We start from the raw sequence: 24,543 nt of genomic DNA, 5'->3' as shown, positions 1-24,543 counted from the left end.
AATTTTGTAGGTCTTTTCCCAGATATGTATTTTTCTCTCTAACTTCTAACTTGCTGAAGTTTCCGCCCATGTGACTTCCAGCATGTTACCAGAAACCACAAGAGAGAGAGAGAGAGCGTGCAAGCCCCAGAGCGAGCGACATGTCCCTTTGGGGAGCAGTCCCTCTGCACCCCAGAGTGAGGAGGACGCAGGGGTCGGAGGTGGCTATAGGGCAGGCAGAGGAGGTGCCTGTGGGGGGTGGTGGGCTAGTGGCCCAGGAGAAGTCAGGAAGGGAGCCCAGCTGGTGACAAGAGAGCCCAGAGGTGCCTGGGGCTGAGTGAGAGAGCCCGGAAGATTTCAGCCATGCCTCACAGCTCCGACAGCAGTGACTCCAGCTTCAGCCGCTCTCCTCCCCCTGGCAAACAGGTAGAGTCCTCCTTTTCCTCTCTCCTAACTTCTCATTCTCCTGGGGGATGGAAAGAGGGACAGGCTTCCTTATCCTGCCCAGGGAGCTGAGGATGGAGGAGGTGGCTCGTGGCATGGGCACTCTGTTAGACTTAGGACATGGAATTTGCTACTAAGCTGTGCATATTGGCAGAGACCCTCATCTTTCCACCCATTCTGCCAAAGCCCCTTTTTCTCTCCATTTTCCAAGGCTGGTGCCTATCACCTCTGCCTCACTGGGGTTGCCACCCTAAGAAGCTTTCTAGGAAGCAAAGAGGAGGATGAACATCAAGAACACAGAGAAAAGAGTCTACTGTTCTCCAAGGCTGTAGAAAAGTAAGAGGAGTTTTTAAGTGGGCTGCTGGCATGCACAGCTCAAATTCTAGATATGTAGTTTCCCAGGAGACAGCCAACAGTGAAAGAGATAAAAAGGGGTCCGGGAAAAGTTAAAAAAAAAAAAAAAGAAGAAGAAGAGGAAGAAGGAGGAGGAGGAGGAGAAACCCAGGCTAGCACAGAAGGGTCTCTCTGCTGGGGCACTGCCTCTGTTACTAGCACACCCAGCAAGGGGGGATGCTAGAGGTCCGGTCAACACCTCGTCCCTGTGGCTTCTGCACAGGAGCAAGGAAATGAATGAGGAGGTGGCTCTGGACATTTGTTGGAGACATTTCCTGGTAGCTCATCTTCGCTCTGGGGAAACAGAGAGATTGAGATTGGGATTCTGGGAGCATTTGGAGTCCAGATTGTGACTTCCAAGTCAAAAGTTTCAGCTAGAGGAATTGCCAAAGAAGGAGTGCCCTGCCCATCTCACAGCTCCTAGGGATTTTTTCTGCACCACACTCTTGACATCCTTGCTGCAGGAAGTCCTCCTCTTTCTCATCCAACGTCTATCCATGGGTAAAATTTTCTCTACCTTCATAGTTTAAAAGTGCATTCTTTCCTTAGCACAGATATCCAGGAGGGCTTTCAAAATGCTGCAGCCAAAATAAAAGTATATAAACACCGAATAGGGCATCTATCCTAAGCCTCTAGCAACGGAGCAGCAGACTAGAATGAGTCTAGGTGAGACCTCTAGAAGGACAGAATCCAGTCCTCTGCTCAAGATGGTATCAGAGTGGCTCTGACTGCCTGGAAGTTTGTACTCTTCTTAGGAAGGAAATTACTCATGGCTTCCATGGTAACCTGGTGCCCTATCCCCCTTAGAGGAAGAGCACTTCCTTCCTATCTATGCCAATGCCCTCCTACCACAACGGCCTGAAAATACTGGACATGTTGTTGAGCTCAGTGCCTAGTGAGCCCAGAGCTTTGCCCTCAGATCTGTGCCCCTCTAGTCTGTGGGGGATGTAGAAGGGAAAAGGGCACCAGTCACTAAAGGGTTTCACTCAGACGGCTACACCGATGCTGCAGCATCTAGATGAGAATTGGAGGTAACCCTTCTGCCCAGGCACAGAACATGCCCATCTCTGGGTGTAATTAGAGAACACCCCAAGGTCCCCTTATCCTCCCAAGCGCCCATCCACGACCCACCACAGCCAGCTCACCTCCACCATTAACATTATTTTTGGCATCGATGTGCCAGGCATTGTGCTGGGGCCGTGGGGAATGTCACAGTGGCTAAGCACAACGGCGGGACAGAGAAGGCAGATCTGGGATATGCCCTCAGCTCAGGAATGCAGCAGAAGACTACATGGGGTGCAGAGTAGCTAGTGGGGGAAGGGTCATAGAAAGGCATTGGGCTCAGCACTCTCAGATGAGGGAGAGTACTTGGGCATGCTCTTAGAGCCTCAGTTTCTTCATTTATAAAATGGAAATGATGATATCAACTTCACAGCATTGGGAAATTAAACAAGAACACTTCTGTAAGAACACTTGCACAGAGGCTGGCATATAGTAGTTGCTCAACAAACTTTGAAAAAAAACGGCTCAACGAACAGCAAGAAGAGCCTAAAGACCAAAAAATGAGAGGGCAAGGGTGGAGCAGCCCTACAGAGGAGAGGTGATAAACACACTTCATCGCCTTAACCATTTTGTGTGTGTGTGTGCCAAATACAGCTCTACTGAGGCCTCCAGTTCTCTTGCCTTTTTCCTGTAGCTTTTGGTCAAAAAAGTCAGCGACCTGGGGATGCATAACCAGGCATGGAGAAGAGCTCCACACACCAGCAGAGCCTGCTTTCGCTCAAAAGGGAGGAGCAGACTTGCTTAACCTTCATCTTCTCTTTTTCCCAGGACTCATCTGATGATGTGAGAAGAGTTCAGAGGAGGGAGAAAAATCGCATTGCTGCCCAGAAGAGCCGACAGAGGCAGACGCAGAAGGCCGACACCCTGCACTTGGTGAGTGTTCAGATCAATCTTCATCCTTATGAACTTCAGGCTTTGCCCTCCACCATACGGGAAGCCTTGGACCACAGCTTTGATTCTGCTTGTGTGGGGATGTGTATATGGGGCGGGTTAGTGGAGGGTGAGGGCTGTGGGGTGAGGTGGGGAAGGGAGGCTCTCCTGGGAGTGCTTCAAGAAGGTTCTGTAGGCCAGGCGTGGTGGTTCACACCTGTAATCCCAGCACTTTGGGAGGCCAAGGTGGAGTTCAAGACCAGCCTGGCCACCATAGTGAAACCCCAGCTCTACTACAAATACAAAAAATTAGCCAGGCATGGTGGTATGCACCTGTAATCCCAGCTATTTGGGAGGCTGAGGCAGGAGAATCACTTGAACCCAGGAGGCAGAGGTTGCAGTGAGCCAAGATTGCACCATTGCACTCCAGCCTGGCAACAAGAGAGAAATTCCATCTAAAAAAAAAAAAAAAAACAAAAAAAAAAAAAAACAAAAAAAAAAAAAAAAAAAAAAAAAAAAAAAAAAAAAAAAAAAAAAAAAAAAGTCCCTGCAGCAGGGAGTGGGTCAGGAGGCTGAACAGAGAAATGAACCTTTCTAACCCAGGAGGGCTCAAGGGGTAGGTAAGTTAAGTGTGGGAAGCCCAGAGGCTGAGCTGAAGGCAGAATCACTGGCTCAGGGATGGGGCAGCCAGAGAGTGCCCCATCCTTCATGAGGCATTGGGAGGAGAAGACAGAGCTGTGTTGAAAGGAATTTAGAAGGGCAGTCCGTTATCTCGCAGTGCAAGGACCACACGTAGTCCCATCTCTTGCCAGTCATCAAATAGTCCTGCGTTTGACACAGGGAGGTCCACAGGGCACTGCCCCTGATTCTTTTCTTCAGAGCACTGTTGAAGTCTTATTTTGAAATTTCTGTCTTTGAAATCATCCCAAGGGATCTGTGAAAGATGCAATTTCAAGTGAACTTGTCTGGGATGATCGCCGTCCTGGTTGAGTTGCCTCTAGCCCAAATTTTTCTAGAGAAAGCCTTGACCTCTGGCTTGAGCGACCCAGGGGCCTTGAGCGGTGCTGAATTGCAGTTCCACCAGTGGCCCAAGGCCCCAGATGGTGTTTCTAGGTTCTGGCTGTGCCCCTCATAAAGTACTGCTTCCTCCTCATTGCTCATGCTTTACCACCTTACCTCCCTTCACTCTGTCCCCAGTTTGGTTCTTGTTCAGCCAACTCTTCACTAGTTCCTTTCTCTCCCTCTCCTCATCCCCTTCCATAGCAACTCTAGCTTCATGCCCTTCCTTCAGAAACATTTCCATATCTCTAATAGGCTAGCCATTCCTTTCAGTGGAAAGAGTGCAATTGGCACCAAAAATGAATAAGCTTGTATTTATTTGGAAGATTATCATGATCATCAGCCAGTTAGAATGGCTGTGTTAACCCTATCAAGAAGTAAGACGTAGTTTTAGAAGAACTAATGCATCTTTTAGCTTTATAAGGAAACAGAGCAGACTGCACCAACAGCTCTGATTGGGTGCTTGGGTTTTATTAGAAATGTATTCAGCATATCCTCCATTGCACACTAACATAATTTAAGTTCACAATTATCTGTTAACTTTTTGGAAAGAATGAATGAACCACAAGCCTGTACCAACCATTCTCCACAGTCTGCATGCCAAGTTGTTGGTGACCCTGCTGCTTGTATGTGCTCTGCGATTTCAATGTGTCCCCACATTCTGGTTTTCCATCTCAAGGTTGAACATCTGTGATCCTTCCCTCTTTCTCTATCAGAGTCTGATTCCGATTCAGTATTCTTTAGAGCAAGCAAATGATCAATCAAAACTTAAAAGGATGAAATCTTCCTTTTGTACAAGTAGACAATGTCCTGAGGCTGGCAAACTGCCGTAAACTTTGTACGTGTGTGTTCATTTTCTTCAGTGGAAAGTACGTATAGTTCAGCAGCTCAGCAGTCAGAACAGGGATTGAATCCCAGCCCTGCTGCCTACTGTCTGTGTGTTGGAGACATTCTTGGCCGCCCTTGGGCATGGTTTCCTTATGTAGAAAACAGAAAATGATGATCACTACCCCATGCAGATCACTTAAAGAGCCCAGCACAGTGCCTGGCATTCATAAATACTCAAAATGTTAAGTATAATAAGAGTAATAATAATTATTATAAGAAGCAAGATAATCACAAATTATACACACATACACATTATATATATATATAAACATGTATACATTTGATATATATTTAATGACAGAAGCTCAGAGTTGGAAGGTTTCTTAAAGGCTAGCAAGTTCAGACATACGTTTGATGCTTCAGACTTCTCTGCAACACCTCCAGCCAATGGTCCCTCCACCACTGTGTGCCTGGCAACTTCTAGGGCTGGAGATCTTCCTCTCCTAATATATGAACAGAAGGGTCTTCCCTATGTTAATCTGCACCCCTGCCTCCCTGTAAATTCAACTCACTAGTCTTTGTCCAGTCCCTCGGGGACATATTAATGAGGGTGACATACATGTCTCTTTGCCACAGCAGGTCTTTCAGCTCTGACTCAGCTCTCTCCCCCTTCAGGACAAATGTCAGAACCCAAAGATTCAGCTCATCTAATTACACTAGTCATGTGACATTAGGATATTCTTTATAGCTTGAGTGTCCACAGAGCCCCCAGTCATGTAGTCAACATGTCCATAGCCACACCCCAGCCTCAGGCTCTAGAATGTTCCCAGCTTCCTCACATCTGAACACACATTCCTCCCCCACTGCTTTCTGTTGAGCACGGTGAGTGGATCACAGCAGGGTTGACGCAGCAAGCCCGTGGACTGCTGCCAATGCAACTTCTGTTTCTTGGCTTCAGGTAGAAGCTTTTGGCAGCAATGTGTTCAATCTGCACCCATCAAATAGGACGTTTAGCTGTGGTTTCAAGTCTTCCTTTTCTCTGAGATGATAATCACCCATCCTCTCCATCCATTATTCTCTTATGTCTGAGATTCAGGTGAAAAGTCTTCCGGTTTACCACCAGGGTCTCAGGGCTCAGTGCGTGGTTTGCCCCGAATCCTTTCCACGCTTAGCTCCACATGCTGGGGTTGTTCTATGCCCTTCAGACACAGCCATAGGACTCCCCTATCGGGGCTTTACAGACAAGGGTTTGGGAGCCACTGAGAGTACCATATCAAACAAGGACCACGTTCGTATTAGGGTTCTAGCCTCATCTATATTGGGACTTTTTAAAGTTTCAACTGCTGTCACTATTATCAATCTTAAAATACTGAAGCAATTATCTTGTTCCTCTCCTGAGAGTATGGGATGCTTACTATTCAACATTTTCAGTATCTATCCCATTAATGTCTGACACCGAGACACTGTACATTGATTGCTTTAAAAATTAAGAGCAGGGAGAGAGCCTTTTTTTTATGATTGTGTATAAATCCCTTGCCTTGACCACCTCTGGTGTAAAATGGATCAGATGATTCCTTTCATAATTGTGACATCGACTAACAATCTAATTCTGTTTGTATTTTCCTTTTGTTGTGCATCTCACACGAAAGCACCGATCACACTTAGTTACTTTTCTCCCACAGACAACTATAGGGTTAATTACATATAGTACAGACATTGATTAAAAATGAGAAAGGCATAACCTGACCAGTTAGTTTCTAAAAGATATCAATAGCTAATAAGCAGATCTAAGATAGTCAGCTGAAAAATTATCTGAAATAGTAAGAGAATGCAGCTTCTAAAGTTAAAACAAAATGTAATAAGGTTCCTTTATGCAAAACATAACCAATTAGGAAATTAATGGAAGGAAAGGTCCCATTTATAATACCAATGACAGCAACAAATAGAAGGGAGGAATAATTTAATAAAACATATGAGGAGGATCCTAAATGATTTTTAAAAGATTCAAATAATTGGAAAGACATACCTTATGTCAAGTTAGCAATTTTCCTTAATTGATAAATTTAATGTGATCCCAGTAAAAACCCAATAGGTTTTCTGGGAGTTGGGCAAGAACTAGATTAGCTATTCTAAGTTTCCAGTGAAAAAGAATCACATGGCAATTGCCAGGAAAGTTCTAAAGAAGCATAATGAAAGATTAACTGACCAACATATTAAAGTGAAACACAAATACAGAAATCAAAACAATGTGGAAAAGACAGAACATTGAACAGGATAGTATACGGAAACAGACCCAAAAACAAATTCAGATTTCAAGACCCAAATACATATTTCAGCTGCTAAGACACCAAGTATAAATACAAAATGGGCTGGGTGGGGTGGCTCACACCTGTAGTTTCAGCACTTTCAGAGGCCAAGGCAGGCAGATCACTTGAGGTCAGAAGTTCAAGACCAGCCTGGCCAACATGGCACAACCCTGTCTCTACTAAAAAAATTACAAAAATTAGCCAGGCATGGTGGCAGACACCTGTAATTCCAGCTACTCCAGAGGCTGAGGCAAGAGAATCACTTGAACCCGGGAGGCGGAGGTTGAAGTGAGCCGAGATCGTGCCACTGCACTCCAGCCTGGGTGACAGAGCAAGGCTCTGTCTCAATATAAATAAATAAATACAAAATGACCAGGATGGTATTTCAAACCAATGAAAGAAAGATGAATTACTCAACAGAGTTGAGACAATTGGCTAGTCACTTGGGGGAGGAAAAAAAAAAAAGCTTAATCCTTCATTTCTTATACAACACACACACAGATTAAATGTTAAATTTCTTTAAAAAAAGGAAGCTTAAAAAACTTGAAAAGGCAAATGAGCATTAAAAAATTTTTCTTGGAAAGGAGAATTATTTTCTAAATAAAACATAAAACCTTGAAGCCATAAAGGAAAAGACAGATATACATTACTTTTATTCATAAAAAGTAAACCTTTCTATGTAGATCAAAATACTATATGCACAATCAAAGGCAAATGACAAACTGAGGAAAAATATCTGTAACACCTATGACCAAAAAAGGTATGTTTACCTACTGTATCAGAGCGCTCTTATGAATAGGAAATGATTAGCAACCCAAAAGAAAAATGAACGATGACTATGAATAGGCAATTTACAGAAAAGAGAAATAAATGGCAAATAAATGTGTGAAAAGATAGTAGACCTTCTTTAGTTAGGAAAATGCCAATTAAAGCAGCAGTGAGATTGGCAAAGATGAAAAATGTTGTCAATACGATGTTGCCAAGGCAGTGGAGAAGCAGGCACCAGCACACACAGCTGGTAGTCGAGCCTGCATTACCTCGGTGGAGGGCAATTTGCCCACATCCATCCAAATTACAGGTGCACATAGCCCTCGACTCAGTAATTTGATATCCTGGAGTGTACTCACAAAGAAACCCACAGACCATACAATTCTGTACATGTAAAGATAATCATTGCTGCATTGTTTCTTATAGGACAGACTGAACACAAGCTAAAAAAAAATCCATCAATAAGGGATTCAGTAAATTATTGTCCATTCAGTGGAATATTGTAGAGATGTTAAAATAATGAGTTAAATCAGAATGTGCTAATCTGGAAAGGTTATCAAGTTTCTGTACTTTTAAGTTAAAAAGGTATAAATATAGCCCATAGTTTGCTCCCATTTGTTTTTTGTTTTTTTTAATTTAATGATTTTTATTTATATTTATTTATTTATTTTTAGAGACGGGGGTCTTGCTATGTTGCCTAGGCTGGTCTTGAACTCCTGAGCTCAAACAATCTGCCCGCCTTGGCCTCCCAAAATGCTGGGACTGCAGGCATGAGCCACAGTGCCTGGCCCTTGTGTTTTCAATAAAAAGAAAAAGGTACATATATGCATAATTACAAATGCAAACATTTTCAAATAGATTATTTTAAAAATTATTAATGATATTTATTTCTGAAAAGTAGGACTAAAGATCTATAGCAAGAGGGAGATATTTTGTATTCTTTACCTTTTATACAGTTTAGGGTTTTTTATTACATGCTTTTATCTTTATAATATAGATATCAAAATTCTCAGCATTGATCATAACCACACATGTGTCAGATGATTTATTTTCTAATTTTGACATCAAACGTTGAATAATCGTCCATCGTGACATGAAGAGTATTCAATCTTGACGTTTTCTTTTGAGCAACATACGTAAATATCTCAGTCTTTGGGAGAACCAGCTGTAGGTTGGGATTTGAGTGATCCTCAGGTCCACAGTACTGTATGATAAAAGATGGCAAATCCATTTCCTTTGTGTAGACATCCTGGTTGGTTGGTAGTGGCTCTCTAGTGTTGCACAGCTGGAAGGATTTCAAGTCAAAGACCAGGATCAGTGGAAAAGAGAGCCGAGGTCAATTAAGAAACTCTGTTCATGAAAAGGCTAAAATTAGCAGAGTTGCCAGGAGCAGTGGCGAACAGCAGTGTTAGCTCTGAGCAAGCTGCTGACAAGTCAGTGCTGGCCTTGAGGATGGAGCTGAAGGCAAGTGAGAGTAACCACCAAGTTAGAAAGCTGGAGATTTAGGTATTCTCTTAGGTGGAAGTGGGCCAGGTGCTTGCCTGGGGCTGCCTCCTGAAGGAGTCTCACATTAGTTTAAGAAAAAAAGAGAGGTCTACAGTTTCCAGGGATGTGCTTTGTCATATATGACTGAAAAATCATGAGTATAAATTATGCATTAAATGAAGCCTTGAGCTAACACTGTGAGAAATACGGTATTTACAATTGGAGGAACATTGAGTAACAGAGGAAAAGAAACTCGGCAAAGATGTTAGACCCTACGGGGCTCCTTAGGGTAGCACTATTGTTCTTGGCCTTCGCCTAAGAGAAAAGGATGCTTATGTTCCTACTTTACTCCTGGAATTCTTTTGCTGTCTCTGGGAGACCATGCCATAATGTTTGTTGGCACAGAGAAGTCATAGGTCAATGAAACACTAAAAGGAATGTTCAGGCTAGTTCCACCTTAAAAGTTCAATGTAGACTCAGTGGACCATTTATGAGATGTGACCCTGTCTCCATTGCTATGAATTTCTTTTTAAAAAACATGTTAATTGAACACATCACTATGTATTAACCACTGTGCCTAAGTGCCCTCCCTGCAGTGTCACATTTAATGTGCATAAAAACCGTATTTTATAATTCCTTGCAATGAGTAACTTGATTGGGGTGACACAGCTTGTGACTAGGTCTGTCTGACTTCAGAACCCATTTTCCTAACCACGAGTTTTTCCTAACCTTAAGTTTTACTGCCTCATTTTTCAAACCCGGATAAAGATGTGTTCGTCTTCCCTAACCTATATTTTCCTTGAATCTCTTCATGAATTTATTTTTTTTTGTTTTTTAAGCAACATCTTCCAAAATCTGCACTATCCCCCAGTCATCATCAGGCCTGGTAAAGAAAGTAAAGACATGTTTATTTTCAATACATATGTCAATTTTACAATTGATATCATATATATCATGATATATACAGCTAGATACAATTATATATATACCGTGTATATATACAATTATATATACACGGTATATATAGACAGATACAATTGGTATATCAAATGATACAATATATCAATTGAAATCTTTTTTGAGAAGGCTGTGTAGCAATAAATGTTAACATCTTTTACAGGAATTACCTTTGACACAACAGAGTTTGAAGAAAAATAATTTACAAAGTTGTAAATTTTGTAATATTCACCATTATCTGTGAATAGTAAATACTTTATCAATGCCAGGTGGATCACGAGGTCAAGAGATCGAGACCATCCTGGTCAACATGGTGAAACCCCGTCTCTACTAAAAATACAAAACATTAGCTGGGCATGGTGGCGCGTGCCTGTAATCCCAGCTACTCAGGAGGCTGAGGCAGGAGAATTGCCTGAACCCAGGAGGCGGAGGTTGCGGTGAGCCGAGATCGCGCCATTGCACTCCAGCCTGGGTAACAAGAGCGAAACTCCGTCTAAAAAAAAAAAAAAAAAACTGGACAGGTGGCTTACAACAAAAGACGAGCATATTATGATACATTCATACAATAAAAAATTTATGCTCGTACTTTAAATGACTACTTAGCTTTGTATTTATCAACATAGAAAGACGTCAGTAATATAGCATTAAGTGAAGAAGGCAAATTACAAACAGCATGCAGAGTATAATCCTTTAATGCAAAATTTGTGGGTTTGGGTCATGGTTGCATGCATAAAGAGATGTCTGGGAGGACATTCTCCAAAATGTTAATAGCAATTATGAGTAGTTGAGTTTAGGCAGTTCATCTTATTCTTGGTACTTTTGTTTTTCCTTATTATGATAAATAAAGAAATATGTTCCATTTTAAAAATCAGAATTTAAAAAATTCGGCTATTTTCATTTGGGGAGGGAAAACACGTCAAGGCAATCCACCACCCCCCACGGCTTGTCTTATCGATGATGGGTTGGTGTGGCTACATTTGGGAGGCATATTGGAAATTAGAAGTCCAGCTCCACGCTGGTCTTGATGCTATAAAGAATGATTGTCTAAATAGGATGATAGTCCCAGGTCACAAACTGACAGCTGCCTGTTCAGCAGATGTCTTCATGGAGCTATTCTCAGCAGGACCCAGACTTCCTTCTCCTGAGCAGAATAGGAGAGTTTCCCCAGAGTGCCCCTGCCCAAGTTTCTCAGGGGTTTTCTAAGTCTCCTCTGTTGGACTTAGTCCAGTTCCCTGCTTCCTAGAAGGGGTAGGTTGGGTTCACAGTACAAAGGCCCCTTCACATTGCAGGGTATCTGCAGAGGTTTTCACCACGGGTCCCCGTGATGGCTGTGGAGGGAATAACAATGATAATAGTCCTACTACCTTTTAAAATTGCAGAGTTAAACTGCAGAATTAAATGGGAACTCGGAGATCTTCTAGGGCGACCTACCGTGCTTCCAACGAGGAAACTAATGACACCCAAGAACCCAAACCTCTTGCCTTCCCACCAGTCTGCTTTTGTTTCATGCCACTTTCCTGAACAGAGCTTTGCTAGGCAGGTGTTTGCATAAGGCCTTTTGCAAAGGTGGGCCAAGAAGCAGGCCATTAACCAGAACACTTGAACAGCCCCGACAATCATCAGCTCCAGAACATACGACTATACAACAAGGGACCAGAAAGAGAGTGAGTGCAAGCCTGACAGGGGCCGAAGTGAAATGTTTCTTTGTTTAAAAAAAATTTTAAATTTGCAACCCAAAATTAGAAAGGCCAATGACATATTGGGGAAAATATTTGCATCAAATTAAATAAATGAAGGTTTAATATTTATGCTACAGAAAGAAAATCTTTTTTTTTTTTTTTTTTTAAGAAAGAGTCTTGCTCTGTCACCCAGGCTGGAGTGCAGTGGTGCCATCTCGGCTCACTGCAACCTCCACCTCCCAGGTTCAAGCAATTCTCCTGCCTCAGTCTCCCGAGCAGCTGGGACTACAGATGCATGCCACCACACCCAACTAATTTTTTGTATTTTTAGTAGAGACAAGGTTTCACCATATTGGCCAGGCTGGTCTCAAACTCCTGACCTCATGACGCACCTGCCTCAGCCTCCCAAAGTGAGCCACCGCACCTGGCCAGAAAGAAAATCTTATAAAGCAAAACATCAAGACACCAATAGACAAGTGGGCAGAGGCTATGAGCAGAAAGCTTACATAATATTTTTCCTACTAAAATGAAAATACCCTAATTTCCTATTCTGATTATGAAAACGATACACACCAAGGCAGGGTTTCTTAACCCCAGTGCTATCGACACTGAGTCTGATAATTCTTTGTTGTTTGGGGTTGTCCTGTGTCTTGTAAAATGTAAAATTTACCCACGAAAGCCAGTAGGGCACTCCTCACCCTGCTTAGCTGTGACAACCAAAAATATTTCCAGAACTTGTCAAATGTCCCTGGAAAGGCAAAAATCAGTCCTAGTTGAGAATGCTACACTACAGAGAAAGACACATGGAAAGCTGTTCTTCCTCCTTAATGCTCTCCAGCTTCTAACAGTAACATGAAATTAAGAAGCCTTCATAAAGCTAATTGGCAACAACTAAATTATTTAAAATTATGACACCTAAATGTCGGTAAGGTTGTAGGAAAATGGATAGAAGCATTCACGACTGGTGACATTATATATTTGACATGACCTTTTTTCAGTAATACTTATCAGGACTGGAAAGACTGGCTGCCTCCTTGGCCTCATTCATCTTGTTCCTAAGAGTTTATCCTAGAAAATCACTGAACAGAGACAAAACCCAGTGCGCATCAAGATATTCATCTCAGCATTATTTTTAATAGTGACAATTTGATAGCAACCAGGATGTCCAACATTAGAAGACCACTTTAAGTAAATTGATGATGTAGTCATTAAAAATTATGTTTACGTAGATGTGATAAAGTTAGGACAAAAAGCAAAATATAAATTGTATGTGTACTATGATTGAGATTTCATAAAAATAATGTATGCATGTTTGTTGAAAAGGGTAGGATGGCTCATGCCTGTAATCCCAACCCTCAGGGAGGCCAAGGCAGGAGGATGACTTAAGACCAGGCTGGGCAACATAGTGAGATCCTGTCTTTACAAAAATAAAAATAAAAAATTAGCCAGGCATGGTGGCTTGCACCCAGCTACTCTGGAGGCTAAGGTGGGAGGATCGCTTGAGCCCAGGAGGTCAAGGCTGCAGTGAGCCCTGATTACATCACTGCGCTCCAACCTGGGTGATAGAGTGAGACCCTATCTCAAAAAAAAAAAAAAAAAAAAAAAAGGATGAGATTGCAGTATGTCTAAATGAAAACAGTTGTGTTAGGGAACTGGACTGTTTTTAACTTTCAAAAAATATTTTGGCCAGGCGCAGTGGCTCACACCTATAATTCCAGCACCTTGGGAGGCTGAGGCGGGCGGATTACAAGGTCAGGAGTTCAAGACCAGCCGGACCAACATGGCAAAAACCCATCTCTACAAAAATACAAAAATTAGCCAGGCATGGTGGCGCGCACCTGTAATCCCAGCTACTCAGGAGGCTGAGGCAGGAGAATCACCTGAACCCAGAAGGCTGCAGTGAGCTGAGATCACGCCACTGCCCTCTAGCCTGGGGGACACAGCAAGACTCCATCTCAAAAAAAAAAAAAAAAAAAGATCTTTAATGTAGTTATACTGCATTGTTTTTATTTTTAAAGAAACAGAAGAAAATGGCCAAATGGAGAGCTATAGGAACTCTAGAGGACATCAGGGACAAGGACAGAGGATATTATTGAGCTGGAATTTGGGAATCAGGTTTTGGTAGGAGATCTTAAAAATTATACTCCAAACAGGAATACTTTGAGAGTGGAAGGTGAAACTCGTAAATGTTACACCAGGACAACAGGTGTCCGAGTAAATATCTGGTCACCGTAGACAAGGAAACCAAGAAAGATGACGTGGAGTTCTTATGAAAACTCAGAAAAAAACGATAAAGTTCAGAGTCAAGCAGAGGGAACTGGATTCCTATGACCAAAATGCAATTTCCTGCAACTGAAGACCCTATAACTAAAATAGGGTACTTAGCTGGCATAAGAACACGTCTTATCATTAAGAGAGCAGGATGACACAAAAAATTATACAAGCAAAAGCCATATTATCAGTACTAGTGCTGAGATTAGCAGAAATGATTCATCTACTCAACAAATATTTATCAGCCAGGTACAGTTTGTCCTAGGCACTGGGACTATCACAGGGACAGGACATACCGAGTCCCAGATTTCATGAACCTTACAGTCAGTTGGAAGTCGGACTGGAAAACAGACAAATCAACACACTAATCACATGACAGGTTTAAAGAAGACAAAGTAATAATAATAATAATAAGACGAAATCATGCAATGTGGAAAGTGTCTAAGGGAGGGGATTGGGGCAGTGAAGGGGGAGGCCTTCCTGAGGCTCTGGCATTTGAGATCAAAGGTAAATCAAAGAGGAGACTGGAAAGATCTGGGGAGAGGGTGATGGCAGCAAAGAGCCTTGAGGCCAAGCTGGTAGGGTGGAGACCAAGTTCAAGACCATGAGGGAGTGAGGAAGAGCTCAGGAATAAAGGCAATCGTGGGGCTGGCACAGTGACTCACACCTGTAATCCCAGCACTTTGGGAGGCCAAGGTGGGTGAATCATTTGAGGCCAGGAGTTCGAGACCAGCCGGAGCAATATAGTGAAAACCCATCTCTACAAAAATCTGTTTAAAAAAATAGCCACGCATGGTGGCACACACCTGTCGTCCCAGCTACGTGGGAGGCTGAGGCAGGAGGCTTGCTTGAGCCCAAGAGGTCGAGGTTGCAGTGAGTTGTGATAGCACCACTGCACTCCAGCCTGGGCAGCAGGGCAAGACCCTGTCTTTAAAAATAAAAATAAAATAAAATAAAGGCAATTGTGCTCCTGGGAGCAGGAACCGGATGGGGCATGTGGTGGGGGCCCAGCTAATTCAAACCCTGCCTGGGGGGATTTCTCTGAACCTAAACTCTGATCAAGTTAAGAAGCAATTGCACCTCACTGGGCTGTTTGACAGTTTAATTGAGAGGGCAAATGTAAGAACAATGCAATATTGTCAGTTTTTGTTTTACACTGTTCCTTTGTTTAATGCAGAGAGTCTGGCCTTTTCCTAGAAATCAACCAGATATTTCATCCCACACGAAAACATACATCCTTCTTTCTGGTTGGTTATAAACACTTTCAGGATATCAGCAGTTTCGGGGGCTTGGCCTTTCACAAGTGGTCAAGTCTCCTTTGTTGGGTATGAATGGGGAGGGTCAAATTTGAACTAGGGAAGCGACATGACAGAGTTCTTGAAGTGGTTGTAATTCTGCTACTCCCACCCTATTGGTTCAGTTTGGGGAATAAACAGAGGTTTCACCTAGGCCTTTTGAAAAAATGAATCTCCTTGATTCATTTGGAAATATCCCAGAGTTACAAAGTAGAAGCTATTTAGGTGTACAAGTGGTGCACTAATCACTCTCTAGGAATTCTCATGGACATCACAAATGTACTCAGTCGGCCCTTCTTCATAGGCACATCTGAGATTTAATAATCTGGTAAATTATTCCAGATTATAAGTTGGCAATCAAGCAACGTGATTTGATTGCACTTACTATGTGCCAGGCACTGTCCTTGTTACTGAGGACAAAACAGTGAAGACAGTAATAGCCCCTGCCTTCTTGGAGCTCAACAACGGAAAGGGTAAGGTAATGAATTTATAATATTCATTATAAATTTACCCCTTGGTAAATTTATAATGAATGAAGTACGAGTAGATCCCGAGCTCTTGCCTTTCCATTGTATGAATGAACTGTGCTGAGCTATTTAGAATTGTTTTCACCAATTTAAGAATATAATAGGGGAGCCTGAGGGAGAAAAAATAAATAAAAAAATAAAAGAATATAATAGTAGTGTGCTTAAATGGATATTCTGCTTCAGAAATTGTTTTAAATTGAGAAATGGTCTCCCAACTCTAAATTTTTAAATATTATTTATACTATAAATGATAAAATTTTTAAATGTATTTAAGAAAATGAAAATATGCAAATATATAACACAAATTTAATGAAATCAGACACTACACAGTTATATTATTTTTATCATAATTTTGAGACAGGGTTTCACTCATTTCCCAGGCTGGAGTTCAGTGGTGCAATCATGGCTCACTGCAGCCTCCATCTCCAAGGCTCAAAGGATCCTCCCACCTTGGCCTCCCAAATAGCTGGGACTACAGGTGTGTGCCACTATGCCTGGCTAATTTTAAATTTTTTTGTAGAGGTCTCACTATGTTGCCCAGGCCTCAAACTTCTGAGTTCAAATGACCCTCCCGACAAAGGGGCCTCCCAAAGTGCTAGGATGACAGCAACTGCACCTGACCTAATATTATTTTTAAAAGGAATCCGCTACGAACATGATTTGCAACTTGGCTGCACATTAGGCTCACTTGGAAAGTATTTTTAAAGTCTTGATGTCTGCAACCACTCCAGAACAATTAGATTGGAACCTCTGGGAGGTTGGCATCCAGGAATTCAGACTGTTTAAGGCTCTCCAGGTGCTGGCAGTGTGCACAGCCAGGGTTGAGAATCAGGGGCAGTGCATTACAGCCTATCAGGTCTGTACCTGAGCGTGTGGAGTGAGCAGCATTTGTGGAGTGAGTGTGGGGTGATCATGTGCGTAAGTACCCAGATACTCTAGGTCAGAGACAGTGGCCTGCTGGCTTAAACAAAACAAACTATTCAAACCCTTGCTTTGATGGCAGTTATTATTTGTTTTGTTGTTTGGTTTTGAAAACTGGGCTTGCTAGTGGTCACCTTTGTAACTGGAAGCATCCGTATTAGCCAAGATTGCATGCATTCAGTGGCAAGTAATAGACCAGCCATCAAACAGAGGTGTCAACAAATCACCGCCAACTTTTCTCATATAACAAGAAGTTCAAAAGTGGAGAGATCAGGCTAGAGCAAGGAAGAACCAAGCTCCTTCTCCCTGAGCATCCTTAGTATGAGGCTTTCATCCCGTAGGCTATGAGATGGGTGCCGAGCCTCTGGGCATCCGTCTCTGTTGAGGGAAGGGGGCCTTTCTCCTCATGAGCAGGCTGTGCCTTTTCAGTAGGAAGGGAAGCTCTGCCTCCACCTCCCACCCACCAGGTACTTCTGCTTACGTCTCTTTGGTAAGAATTCCCCTAGCTTCAAGGTAAGCTGAATTTTTTTTTTTAAGCAATTCTGTTCCCACTCTTTCCAGAGGAAGGCAAGGGAGAAGGAGTTTGGGGTGGATGCGGATTGAACCAACTTATAGTCTTCTCATATTTGAGGACAATGTAATCGTAGTCTTGAAAACCAAGGACCAGAGGACAGCCTTTTAACCCTGTGACTAGATAGGGCCCTGAGGGCATGGCTGATGTGGACAAACATCTGCTCGTGACAAAGGTGCTCGTGGCCCTAGAGCTTCAGCTCTAAGACATGAAACTGAAGGTTCCTCCAGAATCAGACACGCGCATTGTTCAGCGCAAAGATCTGTAGTTTGGTGATTCCTCCTCTCCCTTGACAAGGTGAGGGGCAGCAGTTGGGGTGAACTTCCCAGGAATAGTGGGAGATGTGGGCCTGGATCCTCCCACTGCTTGGGAAGGGGCAGACTTTTCAGTGGGAAGCCTTCTCCAGGAATGGGGGCTCCACCCTCTGCATGTGACGTACAGGGGCTGGCAACCGATGGAGCCTGAACATGTATCTGGGTGTGAGGAATAAGCTTCAAATGCCACTTAAGTGTGGGTGGGAGCCAAAAGGTCACCCTACCAATAAATGACTACGTGTCCTATTGAGGAGAAAACACACAGGGACTATTTTCACCCTTCTGGAAATGTGAACAGAAAATGCAAGGAGAAGGTCAAGAGGTCCAAGGTCACTAAACTGGAACTGGCAGGGAGGAAGCCTCAACGCCACTCAGAGTGCCCGGAGAGTCCCTGCCAGATCCCCGGGGCAGAGTCCAGCTAGGAAATGCCAGCCTGTCCTTGGTCTTTGTCCCAAATGGCTCCCCACGGGTAAGGGAACTGCCTGGGGATTCCCCGTCGTTGAAGAGTTCTTTGAGTGACCCCCTCCTAAGCCCCTCCAGTAGGGGATTTCCCAGAATGCTCCCACGCCCCCATGAAGCCTCTTCCTTAGCCACCCCCAAGCTGCTTGTGGTTCGCGATACAGGTAGGTGGCATCAAGTGACCCCACAGGTGAGGGATTTGCCTGAGGTGGGAAAAGAGGGAAGATGAAATTGGAAAGCCAATTGGGCTGAGGAGTTACCTCACAGGAGATAACTGTCAAACAGTGTAACGTTTAAACAGACTTTAAAGGCAAGAGAGGATGGAGGGCACAGACTCTGAAGCCCGAGTGCCTCAATTCAAGTACTGCACGCTGCAACTTCCAAGCTGTGTGATCTTGAGCCAGTTACTTAACGTCTCTGTTCCTCAGTTTTTCCTCTTCTGTAAAATGGAGATAATATTATCCACCACACAACCTTGTTGAAAATATCAAATATCAAATGTATTGATAAGCGTAAAATACTTAAAAGAATGATTGGCACATGGAATTATTTAGTAAATGTTAGTTATTGGCCAGGCATGGATGTCTCACGCCTGTAATCCCAGTACTTTAGGAGGCTGAGGCAGGCAGATCACTTGAGGTCAGAAGTTCAAAACCAGCCTGGCCAACATGATGAAACCCTGTCTCTACTAGAAATACAGAAAAATTAGCCGAGCATGGTGGCAAGCACCTGCAACCCCGGCTACTTGGGAGGCTGAGGCAGGGAGAATCCCTTGAACCAGGGAGCAGAGGTTGCAGTGAGATGAGATAGCACGACTGCACTCCCAGCCTGGGCAACAGAGAGAGAATCTGTCTCAATAAATAAATAAGTGTTAGTTAAGTCACGCTAAGCTATTTTTTTTTTTTTAATATTTGGTTTCTATCCATCTTTCTCATAAAGTTGAACCTAGTTTTACCTCAGACCTATTAAATCAGAATCGGTCACCAGGATTGGATCCCAGCGTGTGCATGAGGTTGCGAATCATTGTTTTGGTCCAGTCCTTCCGTTTTAAAGTGAGGCAACTGAGACTCAATAGGGAAATCGAGTCACTGAGGGTCATACAGCCAGGACCAGGGCCCAAGCTCCCTGTTCCCGTTTACCACTGATGGAGCTCACCGTGGTCATGAGTTCAGGACCTGGCTCTGCATCTGGAGGAAGATCTGGCCTCAAGTCAGCCCTCGTCCAGAGTATCTGGCCAGGAGACCCCCTCTCCCTGCAGCCCAGGAGGCAGACGGTCAGCTCTGTGATTGGAAGAATGTGAGCAACTCAGGGTTCTTGTGTTGTGTGGTGTGTGGGTCACCAAAACCGAGATCCAACTTTCTCCTGAGAGACCACAGGGAAGCCAAGGACTTTTTTTTTTTTTTTTTTTTAGACAGAGTCGCTCTCGGTCACCCACATTGGAGTGCAATGGCGCGGTATCAGCTCACTGCAACCTCCTCCTCCCAGGTTCAGGCGACTCTCCTGCCTCAGCCTCTCAAGTAGCTGGGACTACAGACATATGCCACTATGCCTGGCTAATTTTTGTACTTTTCATAGAGATGGGGTTTCACCATGTTGGCCAGGCTGGTCTTGAACTCCTGTCCTCAAGTGATCCGCCTGCCTCAGCCTCCCAAAGTGCTGGGATTCTAGGTGTGAGCCACCGCGCCCGGCCAACTTTCTAGTGCCCTCGAGTGACCTTTGCCCACTCGAGTCTCCCTTCTCTCGGGGGAAGCAGTCAGTGTGAGAGAAGGACCCCAAGCCAAGCCCTGCTCTGCCCCTCCCTGGCAATGTGTCTTTGCATCAAACACTTAAAGTTTCTGAACTTCTGAGAAAACAGGTTTCTTGAGGTGAATCTTACAGCACAGCTGCCACCAGCCTGTGGTCATTGGGAGGGCATGTGGCATAGGTTTGTCCCAGGGTCTCAGTTGGCCTCATCTGTAGAGTGGGGATAATAATAGATTACCTTCCCTATCCCACTCAGAGGCTTACTGTGGGAGTCGGATAGACCGGGGTGAATTCTGAATGGGAGAAAGAAGGGTTAACACAGGCTCACTCCCGCCCCACTCTGCAGTAGCAGACATGCACAGTAGAAGCGACATTTCCACCCCTTCACTGTGCCCTAGGTGTCCAGCCCTCATTGTCAGGGGATGTCATTGTCATACCTCTGGATCAACAGCTGCTTCCATGCCACCTTTGACAATTGTGCCTTCAACTGAGAGAGCCCGTTCCAGGGCATAACTGCCCCAAGAAGGGCTAGAGTCAGCTGGGCAACAGCAGGTGGGGACATGGAGGGAAGAGGCCCCAGATCAGCCACTTCCTCCTGCGAGGGAAGTCAAACCCTGTCTCTCACCAGTGTCAGGCTGGCTGCACGGTCCCTGAGCTGGCAGGGCGGGTTTCTTGGGGGCCCTAGCAGGAAGCAGTCTTGCTTCCCAAGGTAAAGACAAGTTTCTTATCACTGGTGGTGGTTTTCTGGTTAGAGGCAGCAGGCAGCGGTTATGAACTTTGCCTAGAGCTCTGGGATCTGCAAGGGGAGGGGTGGGCAGACCAGAGGGCTGAGTGAGCTCAGCAGAGCTTGCTTAGGGAGGAAGGACCTGCTGTCACTTCCCGAAAGCTGGGCCAGCCTCTAGGCGGGGAGAAGGTCAGAGTGGCCCTCCCTTCTGCCTCGGGGTTTGCCCAGGTTCTTCAGAGCACAGAATTTACAGTAAATGTTGTCACCAGTGGAAACTCTCAGAGGGGGCGAAGAAACGGGCTAGAGGAAGAAGCCAGGACTCCCGGCCCCCAGTTCCCGTCTTACCAACACCCCCTAGTCTCATCGTGCTGCTTTATCTTACCTTTCGGTAAAGAGGGGATGCCCTCCTTCTGGGATGTGCCAGCAGGAAATACCCAAATGGTTAAATGAATGAACCGGCCACACCTTGCAGAAGGCAGGGCTGCAAACTCTATCACCATGGCTCTTAGTAACTCCCCTGCCCCGTTTTAAAGAGGCTTCCTTTGTAATTGACTTTAGCACATTTTCTAGCTGAGAGCCCCATTCAAGCAATGCCAGGCTGAGGCTGAGCATGCCTGTATCCATCCTTCACAGATGATGGAACCTGGCTTGATGAGCAAGGCCACGGTTGGTGTATGCTTCTCTGCCATTTAAAAAAGACCCACCCCCAGGATGTGGGGTGTAGGATGATTGGCAGTAAAACCGATAAACCTCATTAGCCCACAGCTCATGCCCCGGATGGATGCGTTAGGGTAAATTTTATTTTATTATTTTGTTTTATTTTTTGAGAGAGGATCTCACTCTGTCACCGAGGCTACAGTACAGTGGCATGATCATGGCTCACTGCAGCCTCCAACTCCTGGGGCTCCATGCCCAGCTAATTTTCTTATTTTTGTAGAGACTGGGTCTCAGTAATGTTGCCCAGGCTGGTCTTAAACTCCTGGGCTCTCAGCAGGCAGAGGCTGCAGTGAGCTGAGATCGAACCGCTGCCCTCCAGCCTGGGAGACAACGAGACTGTCTCAAAAACAACAACAGCGACAACAGAAAACTGCTGGGCTCAAGCGATCCTCTCACCTCAGCCTCCCAAAGTGCTGGGATTATAGGTGCAAGTCTCTGCACCCAGCCTATTTAGGGCAAATTTTAAATGTCAAGTTATCTCGCATCTGCTCACCACCTACATTTTTTAGTTACCTTCTTTGTGCCAGCAGATGATGTCATCAGTCTGTCAGTCAACAAACATCTGAGTCCATACTATGTGTCAGGCATTGAGCCAGGCATTAATAAATAGGCATTTAACAAGTGCTTGAATAATTAAAACAAATTTAAAATAATATTTAACTAGTGCTTTTCAACTCGCCTGATCATTAGAATGACCCGCGGCACTAGTTAAAACTTCACATGTCGCTCCCTGGTGGTCTAGTGGCTATAATTAAAATAATAAAATAATTTTTTTTTTTTAAATTCAGCTCTGCAGCCAGGTGCGGTGGCTCACGCCTGTAATCTCAGCACTTTGGGAGGCTGAGGTGGGCAGATCCTATGAGGTCAAGAGTTTGAGACTAGCCTGGCCAACATGTTAAAACCCCATCTCTACTAAAAATACAAAAATTAGCTGGGTGTGGTGGCACGTGCCTGTAATTCTAGCTACTTGGGAGACTGAGGCAGGAGAATCACTTGAACCCGAGAGGCAGAGGTTGCAGTGAACCAAGATCACAGTACTGCACTCCAGCCTGGGCAACAGGGTGAGACTCTGTTCTCAGAAAAAAAAAAAAAAAGAAAAATATCAATTCTGCAGACTTCACCCCCTAAATCCCAAAACCTTCCTAAAATCTGGGTGCAGCAGATTTTAGGAAGGGCCGGAAATTCCTTTCTTAACAAGCCTTCAAATTAATTTCTCGTGATACGGCAAGTTTGGGAAATACTGACCTAACCCAACTAGATCTAGAAAGGTAAGACCTGGTCTCTAAATATCTGGTTGCCTTTTGAACCAAAATGGTTTTTATTTGCATCTCCAATGTCATTTGCCTTTCCTCTGTGGGTGCCAATGCTTAGCAGAGAAAGTCTGTTTGATTAGGTCAAGTAATGTAAACCTTAAAATTATACTAGAATTGGGATCTCCTGGGCTTTCTGAAGATGGGATTGCTTTTCAGTAAATGCTAATTACCAGATTGCAATTGTTGATTAATTAATGATGTGATCAGAAATCAGCACCTCTTAGCAGGCATCTTCCTGATTAACATGTATTTGATGGTTCCCCAAAGCAACAGGGAAAAGAGTTTCCAGAAAAAGGAGAAGCTCACAGTCTTGGGATACACCCAGAGTACTGTCAGACTGCTCTCTGCTGGGCCAGGCAGGGTGGAACAGAATGTTGTGGCAGACTTTGACCATTTTGTATTTATTTATTTATTTATTTATTTGCTTTTTTTGAGATGGAGTCTCACTCTGTCCCTCAGGCCGGAGTGCAGTGGCACGATCTTGACTCACTGCAACCTCTGCCTCCCAGGTTCCAGCTATTCTCTTACCTCAGCCTCCCACATAGCTGGGATTACAAGCACCTGCCACCACACCTGGCTAATTTTTTTTTTTTTTTTTTAAGACACAGTTTAGCCATGTTGGCCAGGCTGATCTCGAACTCCTGATGTCAGGTGATCCACCTGCCTCGGCCTCCCAAAGTGCTAGGATTACAGGCATGAGCCACCCTGCCTGGCCCCATTTAATATTTATAAAGACCCTGAACATTCTAAAATCTGGGTGCAGCAGACGAGTATTCAGTGACTATATTTGTAAGACGAAATGCAGACCCCGGGAACATTTGGAGAACACACGGCATAACAGAGTAGGAAAGAGTAAAACTGGTGTAAGACATTCTCACGAACTACTTTCCAGTTCCTTAGGATCTGGCCCGCCAGCTGCTTTCTCTTGCTATATTCCTGCCACCCCCCACCCACAGACACCCCCACGGACATCCCTGCATACATGCACGCAGACGAGCACACTCACATGCACTCCTCTATCAGATTGAACCATATGAAATTGCTATTTTACAGGTCACAGCAGACAAATATCAGGAGCTTCACATGGTTCAGTCTCCTATCTACGTGTACACATGCACACCAACCCATGTGCTTATGTAAACACGCCCATACACACCTAAGAACACATATGCACTTGTGCACACATTCACATGTGCAGGAAAATTCTCTGACACCCTTCTCCATGGCTGTGCTAGTGAACGACGAATCTGGGCCGTCCTCCTGCATCCCTCCACTCCCCACCCACTTTGCCACCTTCCCTGACATTAATCTGTGGTTCTGATCCCTACAGGAGAGCGAAGACTTGGAGAAACAGAACGCGGCTCTGCGCAAGGAGATCAAGCAGCTTACGGAGGAACTGAAGTACTTCACGTCGGTGCTGAGCAGCCACGAGCCCCTGTGCTCGGTGCTGGCCGCCAGCACGCCCTCACCCCCCGAGGTGGTGTACAGCGCACACGCCTTCCACCAGCCTCACGTCAGCTCCCCGCGCTTCCAGCCCTGAGCTTCCGATGGGGGGAGAGCAGAGTCTCGGGAGGGACACACAGACTGTGGCAGTGCTGCACCCATCCCGCAGAGGCCCCTGTCCACCTGTAGACCCGGAGACAGAGGCCCGGACAAGGATCAAACACAGGGACTGTCATGACTGGAAGGGTGTGAGGCCTCCCAGCAGTGCCGCAGCATTTCGGGGAGCCTGTGCTGGACTCCACTCTAGGTTGGAGGCTCAATCCAGAAGAATATCAGGCAAGATGCCCAAGTCTCATGTCACAGAGCAAGGCGGGCAGGAAAGGGGTATTTTTCTAAATAAATGTTTTAAAATAAA

At 44.6% G+C, this 24,543-nt stretch overlaps 1 protein-coding gene and 1 long non-coding RNA gene across 2 annotated transcripts; one reads left to right on the top strand and one right to left on the bottom strand.

Moving 5' to 3' along the window:
• Positions 1-24,543, top strand: BATF (basic leucine zipper ATF-like transcription factor). Its single transcript, XM_017528610.2, has 3 exons — positions 1-405; positions 2,647-2,751; positions 24,016-24,543. The coding sequence occupies exons 1-3, from the start codon at positions 343-345 to the stop codon at positions 24,223-24,225; spliced, it is 378 nt and encodes a 125-aa protein (XP_017384099.1). The 5' UTR covers positions 1-342; the 3' UTR covers positions 24,226-24,543.
• LOC108304437 lies at positions 10,570-21,501 on the bottom strand. The gene is made up of 3 exons (XR_005200290.1): positions 20,170-21,501; positions 19,344-19,468; positions 10,570-11,479 (listed from the first exon to the last, which is right to left on the bottom strand). It is a non-coding gene; the product is annotated as an uncharacterized LOC108304437 (long non-coding RNA).

This window comes from Cebus imitator, unplaced genomic scaffold, assembly GCF_001604975.1.
Source record: "Cebus imitator isolate Cc_AM_T3 unplaced genomic scaffold, Cebus_imitator-1.0 Scaffold54, whole genome shotgun sequence".
In the NCBI taxonomy this organism is placed as follows: domain Eukaryota; kingdom Metazoa; phylum Chordata; class Mammalia; order Primates; family Cebidae; genus Cebus; species Cebus imitator.
This window is presented reverse-complemented; position numbering and strand designations above follow the sequence as displayed.